Source organism: Lineus longissimus, chromosome 1, assembly GCF_910592395.1.
Source record: "Lineus longissimus chromosome 1, tnLinLong1.2, whole genome shotgun sequence".
NCBI classification, from domain to species: Eukaryota; Metazoa; Nemertea; class Pilidiophora; order Heteronemertea; family Lineidae; genus Lineus; species Lineus longissimus.
In genome coordinates, this window is record NC_088308.1 from 7,008,099 (window position 1) to 7,020,105 (window position 12,007).

A 12,007-nucleotide genomic window follows, 5' to 3' on the forward strand; every position below is an offset into this window, starting at 1 on the left:
GAGAAATAGTCTAGCGCGTATGTGACGTCAAGATGCGAGTATTTGAATGTCTGGCCCAGCGTGATAGCATGATTGTACCTTGGTTTCCGGCAGTTGGTCAGCCATGTGCCATGGTATCAAGTACACTTTCATAGAAGCAGGTGGATTCATCCTGCCAACATACCATGATAGCAAGCGGTCGCACGTTGCCCAATGAACCTCACGAGAATGATTCATTCTCTTAATTTGCCTGATAAAATGAAGAAAGTGGCCACCAATTGTGCAAACCAGTTCCTCAGGATGTTGTCTGAGGATGTATAGTCTTATTTCATGAGAAATTGGCACTCTGTTGATGATTTTACACAGTAAGCACAGCAGTTGAACAAAATCTTACGTCAAAGTCCAAAGTGTCAAAAAATACTTACCGGTACCAATACTGTGAGAATGGCAAATTTTTAATTCATGGAATGAACTCTATGAAGGCACAAGTGTTACTCCCACTGTGTGTCTGTTTTATCTTGAAAATAAATCCTTATATTTTTAGTGATGTTCCTCTCACTGTGTTTGTGGGTGTTGATCCTTGTTCCACTTCTGTTCTTCAATTGCAGGATATAAAGAAACATATTATTACATGTTCCCGAATAGATTTCTTGAAATGATTCCCACTTCTGTATCTTCTGAGTAACACATTTAAACCATCCCACTTGCAACTCATCCCAAAATGTTTTGGGTTAAGAATTGCCCCATTGGTCTCTATCTCGACTGGTATAAGAAGTAGGATAAAAAATTAGCACCCACAATAATTTGTATCGGGAATTGCCCCATCGGGTTTACCTTGATTGGTAAAAGTATGAATAAAAACTAAGTCCAGTTGTATTTATTTAGTAACACGAATCACCATGTCTAACAGGTTTCCTGTGATTTGTACAAGTTAAAGAATTCAGAGAAATAGATAAGACTCCACTGGCACTGGGTTTACATGTGTGAAACAGCCTTTGAGAGGTTGAGGATCGTTGGTCTAGTGGAAAATCTAACAGACCATCGGTGCCATTCTGAAATCAATTTGAACTAGGAGGATCAAAATATTAAGAATTTGAATCTAAGTGGGAAACCTGTGGATTTTTATCATAGTGAAGTATCAAACCATTGGATATTGTGATAATCAAACAAAATCTTTTGAACTTGTGTGTGAAACCAGTGGATATTGTGACATATCAAACAAAAATCTTTTGAACTTGTGTGTGAAACCATTGGATATTGTGAAATATCAAACAAAAATCTTTTGAACTTGTGTGTGAAACCATTGGATATTGTGAAATAACAAACACATCCTCTACTTAAGCACAGATTTGGAATCGATTTTAAGTACGGGTATATATATAGGATCAAACTTTACTGAAGTTTTGTGAACTTGCATCAGTTTTCAGACATGCCAATATAGCTAGGCTTTGTTCACCTATTGACTCACCATCATCGGTGATGATCCTCGCTTCGGGTGAATATACCCGATAACCGATATAATCTATGTGAATCACCGTTGTTTCGTCTTTGAGTCATAACTCTATTTATTTCATTATCCATCCACTTTCGGAATGATTACACTCAATTGATGGAGTCTGTGTGAAATACAGGTCTAGAAACAAAACATCTCTCTCACCGTCTTTTTGAACACTCACCATTTTCTTTGATACTTTGTTCCTTCAAATATCGGATGGATAGTCATTCAGATTGTTCAGGTAGAAACTTTTTAAGGTATCATTACCTGGATAAGCTTGTTTAACTTCTGTTTTGACATTTATAATCCATGGATATTCTTCAAATTAAACTTTCTGACAATACCAGTGCCTTCAAATTGAACTTTTTAACAATACCATTCAGTGCTTGGATTCCGGGCCAGGAGGATTTTTGCTAAATACAATGTTCTCTATTGTCATATTGTGTTTGTTGTTCTAGCTGCTTAGCTACTCTCAGGATAAGCATCAATAATCTAAATCTGATTTTTCTGTGAAAGAATCGGGATTTTCTATCCAAATTGAACATTTCGTGTGACAGTCCACAGGATCTCGCTTGTAAATATGGATCTTATGTTTGGGAAAAGGAGGGCGTCTGCTCCTCTTCTGAAGAGTCTTCAGTTTTTCATCGATGTTCACCAACTTGTCAAAGGTAGGATATTTAATGTATTTATGAGAAACAGACAAGAAGGCCGGCCTGTAGTTAGATTTTTCGTCATGAAGGGGTTATAGGCAAAGCACCATACGCTCATTTCTTTAAAAGTCAGCATGAAAAACACCTTTGGTTACAACCCTAAGTTCATAACCCTAAGTTCCCCCCCCCCCCCCCGCTATAGAATGATTGGAAATGTCTTACTTAAGTGCCTTGTGGGTGGAGTGTGCAGGGGTCCCCCCCAGCTCCTGGTAGTAGGGTATTGGGTAGAGACATGTATTCATCCTCAAATGGCATATCCCGTCAAGCACGTCATTGGCGTGTCAGTGGTGGGGGTCATTGACGTGCTACCCAGCGCAGGGGTCGAGCGTAAAATATGCGGAACATAGAGAAATAAGTGTGTCACTAGTGCGTCATTGGCGCGCAACTCGCATGTGCATCGTGTCACTGACGTGAAGCGGATATCAATCGTGATTTGGACTGCAGCTAACTGTGACCAAAATCTACATGAAAAGTCAATTTCAGTGAGCCTTGGTTGCATTATTGCCCACTTACACCCCTAAAAATTCACATAGCCATTGGAGCGTACTTGGGGGAAACTTCAAAGTCATTCCAAAGATTCCGTCGTAATCACCCCTCAACCATTGTGACAATGATTGATTTGATTCCAACTCTGTGAACAAAACAAAACGTCCCGTCCCGCAGGTTTCTAATTTGGTGTGGAAGATATCGGTTAGGAACAAAGGGTTCTGTAGCAGGGGACCTGGAACTACCGGTTGCTATCCCTAGATACGGCAGTGAAAACTTGTATGGTCGAGGGACAGGGTTTAAAGGCAGATAAAGGGTCTACCCAATATGTGAGGGGAAGTCGTCTTTTTGGGACTCTGCGATGGGGAGAAAATCTCTGTAGGTACTCGAGATAGATATGATAGAGGGTTAAAATGTTTTGGAGATATTCATGAAGGAGAGTCTTTACATCTAAATTACATGCAAATTTGATGTTGGTTTAAGTTTCATTAATCAATTTAACACATACTTGTACATGTAGGACACCTTCTGATATACAAAAAAAGAGAACTAATTCAATTCAATTCAATTGATGGGTGTCCAAATGCCACACATTTGTCATTATTGAGACATGATTCGATTTGACACAAATCTTTTACTCCAGTACGTTTTCTGAAAAACTGTACAAGAAATTATAGGTCTTTTTGCAAATGTGCTTCCCCTTTGAGGTACACCATAGTGATTTAGCCAATTAAATTGTTATTTTGGCATCTAGTTTTTTTCTCAAATTTTGATTGAATATTTGAATGTTTTTCATTCTTGCATTGGTAAGGCCTCTTAGCGGTGTCTTCATTAGATGTTATTTAATTGGGTAGAGTCTTTTTGTGTACGTCCAAGTAGGCCTTTTTTATAAGCCCTTACCTGTGACTGCAAATTAAAGGTCTGTGAATGTAACAAACTCAAGTAGCATTAGATTTTCAGTATAAGATAATGAACTTGGCAGTTTTGTGAAAATCAACCTCTGGAATTCAGCGAATTGTCAATTTGATAGTAGTTGTACCTTGGTTGGTATTTTTAAGCCCCTTATAAGGAATCTCACCACCAGGCTTCTGCTGTTGCGTTCATTAAGGCAACTGGCGGTGATCTTCAAAGACAACCGTGCCGATTAGGCAAGTGGTCAGTGAGGCGCATGATGACGACTCTAAATTTATAACGATCGGCAAACGATATTTTGAAGATTCTGTTTATGCTGGGGTTTCAGTGAGAGAGAGCGCATGCTGGAATGAAGTTTCCTTTGGTAGAGAGTGGTTTTAGCAGTGCATTCAACTGAGTAGTAGCGAGCTATCTTATAGGTTTATTATTATAGGTATATTATAGAGGATGTAGAGGTTCCATACAATAGTGTAATCGATGACTTCGAACTAAAAAGCAGTGACGCTTCTGAGACAAAGTATGATATTCGTCAGTTATTTCTCGATGACTTGCAAAACTTGTTTAACAACCATTTCATTGTGTTTTGATATCTTTCCTTTGGATGTCCATTGTCAGTGCAGGATTTGTCGCTATTTCATTACTAAACTGCAAGTACAAATTTCCGTCTTACACGGTTTATGTTCTTATGATATTTAACCAAGACTTCAATAAGAATTTTTGGGTTGAGGGCATGTACGGACAAAGGAAGGGCATATTATATTCATAACAAATGGAACAGTTGGACATCAGGAGTTGAACTTAGGACAGATTTTCTATGCTTGTTAAGTTCTGGATTATGTTCTTGTGTGTGGATTCTTTCGATGGACTCCTTGCTGTTCTTCGCTGAATACACAATCAGATGGTTTGTTTATTCTCCATTATATTCCATTGTTATAAATTTGGAACGTCACAACTGGATAGCTCCTTGGAGGATTAGCATACTGACATCGAATAACAGGACTGATGTTTGGAGAAAGTTTAAGTGAGTTTGATAGCTTTTGAGGAACTGACATTAGAACCTACAGTGACACCATGATTTTTCACTCTGTGACTTCATCAAAACTTACAGTACCAGTAAACACCATCATTCTGGATCTGTGACTTCATTTAAACCTACAGTACCGGTAATACCATTATTTTGGATTCGGTGACTTCATCAAAACTTACAGTACCAGTAACACCATCATTCTGGATTCTGTGACTTCATCAAAACTTACAGTACCGGTAACACCATCATTCAGGATTATGTGACTTCATTTAAACCTACAGTACCGGTAACACCATCATTTGGGATTCTGTGACTTCATCAAAACTTACAGTAGGGGCCTACCGGTAACACCATCATTCTGGATTCTGTGACTTCATCAAAACTTACAGTACCGGTAACACCATCATTTGGGATTCTGTGACTTCATCAAAACTTACAGTACCGGTAACACCATCATTTTGGATTCTGTGACTTTATCAAAACCTACAGTACCGGTAACACCATCATTTTGGATTCTGTGACATCATCAAAACCTACAGTAACGGTGACACCATCATTCTGGATTCTGTGACTTTATCAAAACCTACAGTACCGGTAACACCATCATTTGGGATTCTGTGACATCATCAAAACCTACAGTACTGGTAACACCATCATTTTGGATTCTGTGACATCATCAAAACCTACAGTACCAGTAACACCATCATTCTGGATTCTGTGACATCATCAAAACCTACAGTAACGGTGACACCTTCATTTTGGAATCTGTGACATCATCAGTTCCTTACTGATTGCAGAAGGAATATCAACATCAGCCTGTCAGTGATAATTGAATGAATGTGATGATATAATTGACATTTCGGTAACGACATGTTACCAAATACAGCCACATCGAAACACAATCAGAGGTCGGTCAATGTACATTTTGGATCGATGTCCCTAAAGCCCTTTGTTTGAACCGATGTGAAGAACATTAACTCCAAGAGCAGTGCATGTGACCGACTAGAATTTGGGTCTCTCACGCTCTCAAATGAGTCAAGTGCAACGTCAATCAGAGATAGCAGCATTTAATTACAAATCGTGGGCCGACTTGGAATACTTTTGAAGAAGAACAGTCCGCAGCCTGACTGGCATAATTTCTTTACTTTCGCCAGTTCTATAAAATTTTATACAAAGTACTAACAGTTAGATTTGTCTTCTTTTGGACATAAGAACAGCAAGCAAGACGAAGAGATTTGATAACAAAGGAGGATCGATGAAATGAAAAAAGTGTAATGGATATGTCAAAGTCTTTACCTGGTCTTTAGTTAGTGTGTTTTTGCACCCGAGGGATGGCTGTACAACCGCACTCAGACGTTTCAAACCGACAAGACAACCGGTATCACTCCCTTTGAAACTGGTGGATTATGAATACATGGGTCATCAAAACTGTTTAATGGTCTGTCTGGGGTTGTTTTACCTCCTGGATTCTTAGGTTAACACCATTACACGATGGTGGTTATATTCTGTATGTTTTTCTTGAAGTGAGTAGGTATTAAGTCCAACTTGCTTCTTGTGTTATTACTGGCCATCGTAAAAAATATCAGTATATTTGGAACTAGACGAGGTTCATGAGTGCTCCGGGACTGCAATTCTAGCTCCCGTGTCTAAATGTTGATCAACAGCAACGAGATATCTGAGAGATAACCGTTGATGAATTAACAAGATTTTTTCATCCCAGGGGTGGCTGCGGCGCTTGTAGCAGTTACAGTCACACGAGCTGTGCAATCCAGCCATTCAAACCCATCCTAAGGAAACTTTTGCACCAAATTTTTATTAATGAGCAATTTTAGGCCGATACTTCATCTTCTCCAAACGAATATTTTCTGAATCAAGAAGATCATATCGTGTGATGAACTTCTCCGATGTTACTGCTGTCGTCAACATGAACCCTCTTTAATATTCACGTAGTGTTTTCTCTTGGGTTTCATAGTGGATCATTCTCCGTTCGCGAGAAAGAGAATATATGAGCAACGCGGTGGTTGTCTGGAAGCAGTGTGGCTCTGTGTCTGTCAATCTTTGGAAGTGTACTCAGACTTCAGCAGATTTTCTTTACAATACGTCGACTGATTGGCAGTCAGTGTCTGTTGAGAGTCATCCATTCAAGTGTACCTAGACATTGGAACAGACAGTTGGCTTTGAATAGAGGGAACTGAGTAGAGATGGTCATTACGAGGAGAACTGGCTACAAGAGATGCTGCAAGGATTTGGTAATTCTGGCTTGAAGAGATTCTGCAATGATTCTGGTTGTTCTGTCTTGAAGAGATGCTGCATGGATTAGGTAGTTCTGTTCTGAAGAGTGTGCTTGAAGGATTCTCTTCTAATTCTGTCTGTAGGATTCTTCTAGTTCTTTGCAAGGATCATGGTAGTTCCGTTGGGAAGAGCACGATTCTAGTAGCTTCAGCACCACAAACTTAAATTGCTTTCTCACTCGACAACTTTTAAATTCCTCTTTGATGTTGTAATTCCTGTCCTGTTAATTAGATATGGCAACATTTGAAAAGTCATTGCCTCGTTGCCATGGACATAAGGGCATAAAAGGAGAAAAAGGGCCAAAGGGAAGCAAATGCTCCCCAGAGGTGAGAGGGGATTATAGCAAAGGAGTAAAAAGGCCAGATTTGAGTAGACTTTTAGACAAAATGAGCTTCCGATTACGGCGGTGCAAAGTGGTGTATATCGGACCAGCGTATAAGGGATATGACTATGACCAAGAAGGAGATGATGATGTCTTCGATGGGGAGGAGGAGGAGGAGACGCCTCCACCGGCTATCCCACGTGAGTATATAGATATCGCGTGTTGCTTCAAGGTTTTATAGATACACTGGATTGGAAACGTCAATTGTGAGAGAGTGACTGGGCAACTTCAGTGCATCAAAAAGTTTGTTTTTGGGAAGAATAGGGAAAGAGTAGTCAATTTTCTGTAAATATTGTTCCTGATTATAAGTACCAGGATTTGATGGAGAGTGAGACACTCTCTCATAGTGTAGATTTCCACCAGGGTCTCCAGTTTTTTCCTACTTTACTTTGCAAATCTGCCAATATTGTTTAAAGAGCTAAAAATGTTCTCTAGTTCTGGTCTGTCGATATTTCCAGGTTTGAACAGTAGCACCACATGATTCATGGGGTGAGGTTGTTTCTTGGTCCATGGTGCAACTCTTATCTCCTTATTTCCTGATATACCAAGGGTCATGTCAAAAAAATGAAAAATATATATCTTGACCCATGAAATTTGAAAACTCGCCACTAAATAAACAATAATTCCAAAAATATTCATTGATTACAGACCGACTTAGTTAATTTACACCTCTGATATTGAATAATTTCTGATTTCTTTTAGCTTTGAAATCAATATTCATACATAAATAGAATAAAGCACTTTTAAAATAACTTTTGTTGTTTGATAATATTGTTCCAAGCCTATGTGAATAAGATAGATGTCACTGTTAGGAAAAGGTCAGAGCTTGTGTATTCTCTTGAAGTTGATGTGTAACCATGTTGGAGTCAGTAAAGTTGTATCATTTACTTCTTAAAGGGACTCTTAGGTCGGGGTGGCTGTGCCAACACCGACAGGTGGCGCCATCATATCCTGGTGTATATTTCAACCATTATTTATTGATAAGGTAGAAAAAATGTAGTCATATTATCATACGGGTAGATTCTGGCACCCCTTGTGGTGGTCAGACAAACCTTTCTCAGCACATATATCTCTGGCATCTTTCTTCGATATAGCACGCTCAAGACGCCACCACGCAATAGACCTGTCAAAACAGAAAGGTCTTCAGGTCTGCCTCGAATTTCTCAGTGTCTGTTACTGTTTGCAATAAACATTGTAAAGCATTCCATGTGGACCACAGGTAGACAAGCTGCGGGTCACAATATACAATCCTCGTAAAATGCACACTCAAAAAATGCTCTGACCCAGTCTGTGTACCAGCTCTGAGGTAAGGTTCGGCTCCAGCAGTCCTTTCAGATATATGGGCCCAGGGGCCATGCACTCTCTTATGGACCGTTAGGAGGATTTTGCGCTCAATCCTGGCTTTCAATTTATGTTATACAGGTGCATCACAGCACGCTGATTAGGAAACTTGAAAGTGGTTTTGTCGATATTTCCTTGAAACAGAGCATTCCACTCGGCTCTGAAGAAACCTGGCTGCATGTTCGCCTCCGGGGAGAATAGAAAATGTAGCGTACGCCTTTGAATCGGCAAGTTACCTGATCACCAATCATGTGTAACTCAACAATTCGTGGAAGCTCTTTTACCTGGTTCAAAAGTATATCATTGCTTTGGAAGACTTCTCATGATTAATGGCAAGTAACTATGAAATTTTTTTCCTCGTCCGAACACTTCCAGGGCGAAATCAGGGTGGGAGGACAGTTTTTATTCTTATAATTTCTATTGGTGATCAACGCCAGAAGCTACATATTTCAAGGGGAAATACATGCGGGAATTTGTGTGGCTGGATGATTAGCCAATGGGTATCGAGGATACCAAACTCCCAGAGGATTTTATGTCACCAAATCAAAACTTTTCAAATGGCCAAGGTCAACAGGTGATGAAATTAGCATACAACCTATTCTTGATTCCGTGAGATCGAATCGTGTATGCACCCGTAATTCTGGTTATCTTTTATTAGTTTATTCATTACTCCATATACATTGTAAATGAGGCTATGACAGGAAATTATCATGATAAATTTATAGCAAAAATACCACTCGGGGCAATTTGTAACCGAGGTGAGAATGATTTGAAGTAGCATCATGTGGCTCAGGTGTGCATACCACATGACATACGAAAGCGACCTTATGATTGGTTGGCATCCTGCCAAATTTCGTTGTTGTTGTTGTTGGGGCTGATATAGAGAAGATAACTTGTCGTAGTGGTACCGGTTGACAGAATACGACCAGCCCGCTGCATCCGAATCATATGCTGTTCCTGCTTCTATGGTCAGACTTCGGAAAAATTACAAGATATTTGATAACTAGATTGGAAGACCTGATTATCGAGATAATTGTAGGCCTTCCCTTGATGTCAACTTTGTTGTAGGAAAGATCTTTTGCAACGTGGGCGTCGCTTTTTAGTCAATGCCAAACGTTTCAATAACAGAGTGTATGCATCTCAATTTCTTTATCTTATTTTCATCTAAATATATTACAAATTGTTCGAAAATATCTCTCACCATGGCAACAAATCAATAGAGAGTCCCCATTGCAATTGATGTCATGGGATCAATATGCCATTTAGCCTAGCATGCTTGGGGCATGAAAACAAAACTAGCATATCGATTGATAATATTGATAGATTGCGTGTCAAAGAAGCTAAAACGCTGTATAGAGGATGTCTGACAATAGAGGCACCACATCGCAAGTCTATAAATAGCTTGTACGGGTTATTTTTAGCGCAGGCTCCCAGGTTGCCATGTATCGGAATATGATTACGGTCTCATTCATACCAACGTCGATTAGGACAAGGACCGGTTTAGCTGACGGTCGTCGTTAGCGACATAGCATCATGACAACTGTGTTGTGTCTACGACATCGTCAGTGGGAATATCAGCTCGCAAAAACAGGTATGAAAGGTAATTCAAATTCTCAAATTTCAAAGGTTAGCTGAATGCGTATGTAAGTGAAATTTTCATTTTGATGCTCTCGAATTTGTTGATATCCAGGACCTTCCCCAACCCCTTCAAGTATGTTCTCATATGTCAAAGGGTGATTTGCATAGCATGCAATTGCAATCCCACCCTGCCCTGGTAGAGCTGAGTCACTGTTTGATCCCACACCTTTTGTGTGATATCAATTAAAAATTGTGACAACTTAGCATTCAATGCTGGGCTCCAATTTGTAAGCTGCTTTTGTCACCTGCTTTTCATCACTATGTTATGTCATGGTTATAGGCCTACTTGCTTCTCATATGAAATGCTCAACTCTGATATTCATGAAATATTTCTTTCTTATGAAAGATTTTTCTAGGAGGCCCTTTACAGTTCTGTAATGTGCCCGAAGGCTCGCTGTGGGATCAAAACTCTTGGTTTCACACTTCATTTACCCCTGCCGATCCCTGGGTGGTATGGGGGGTCCCGAGGATATCAGCCAGCCCAAACGTTTTATGCTGTGTTGTTTGTCTTATTCATTTTGAATAATTTTTCGACTACTTTGATACCCAATGCTACTACCTACCTGGTTCTCAGGTTTTATTCAACCCCAAGCATCGATTAACATTTCTTAATTAGTGCATAGCTATGCCTGATTTAACACAACTCCAAGTTTAACAAACCTGTCAGATGGGTTTTGGCGGAAGTCGAAAGACTGCATCGATTGCGCTTCGTTTTACAGTCGAGCGTTAATGGACCCAGCCCTTCCCACTTACTATAAATAGCCCTGTCGTTCTCTGCAGTTCAATACGCATCGATCAAGTCCATTCTCTGTATAATCACTCTTCTCCCTCCATGAATCTGTTGAGGTACTCATTTACACTGTGTTGAACGCACAACACACACAAGCAATCTGTGATATTTATTGCATGCGATAAAAGTTCATAACAGGGGTCATTACAGGTGCCTGCTAAGTATGTGTTATGAGTATAGATCAATATGAAAAATCCAATTAAAGATGTCATATAATATCGTAACCATAGGGAACTGGATTTACTTACTTTAACATAAAACTTTGCAAATAGTTATCAGTATTTTCCGCCTGAGCTCCAATATTCGTGATTTGTCTCAAATGATAATTACCGTTCGTATTGATTAATATTTTATTCCCTCATTTAAACCTTTCTATATTTAACCCATCAATAGCTAAATTTAGCCGCTACCCGCTATATTTGGCTTGGCATCGATCACTCTTGATGGCGTGACTATGCTATCGTGCCTGGCTTTTATGGCCGTATTGTTAGCAATACCATGGCAACATGATCCCTTGCCGATATAGAACCTATTGATTTTGATTATTTAGGTGAAGTTCAACGTCTGCCTGAGGACGTGCATATACCTGTTTGGGGCTTTTATTCCCAACAGCATTGTCAATGTACATAGAAGTGCAATATGAAATATAGATATAGATTAGCATATATACCATTAAAACATTGACATGTCAAACCATACTTTACAGTATTTTTCTCGAATTAGAGAATCTCAATCCATACTTTACAGTATTTTTCTCAAATTAAAGAATCTCAATCCATACTTAACAGTGTTTTTCTCAAATGAGAGAATCTCAATCCATACTTTATAGTATTTTTCTCAAATTAAAGAATCTCAATCCATACTTTACAGTATTTTTCTCAAATTAAAGAATCTCAATCCATACTTAACAGTGTTGTTCTCAAATTAGAGAATCTCAATCCATACTTTACAGTAT

The 12,007-nt window shown here is 39.2% G+C and overlaps 1 protein-coding gene across 9 annotated transcripts in view; it reads left to right on the top strand.

Moving 5' to 3' along the window:
- The window catches only part of LOC135487369 (ankyrin repeat and fibronectin type-III domain-containing protein 1-like), a 97,055-nt gene that overhangs the window by 62,804 nt on the left and 22,244 nt on the right, over positions 1 to 12,007 (top strand). Inside the window, exon 1 of one of the 9 annotated variants that reach the window (XM_064771011.1) lies at positions 6,142 to 7,423. The exons of 7 other annotated variants lie outside the window; for them this stretch is intronic. In XM_064771011.1, coding sequence (XP_064627081.1) covers positions 7,135 to 7,423 — 289 coding nt within the window. In that variant the 5' untranslated portion in view covers positions 6,142 to 7,134. Of the gene's footprint in view, positions 1 to 6,141; positions 7,424 to 10,111; positions 10,216 to 12,007 lie in introns of those variants that run through there. One more of the 9 variants, XM_064771020.1, reaches the window with a different exon arrangement.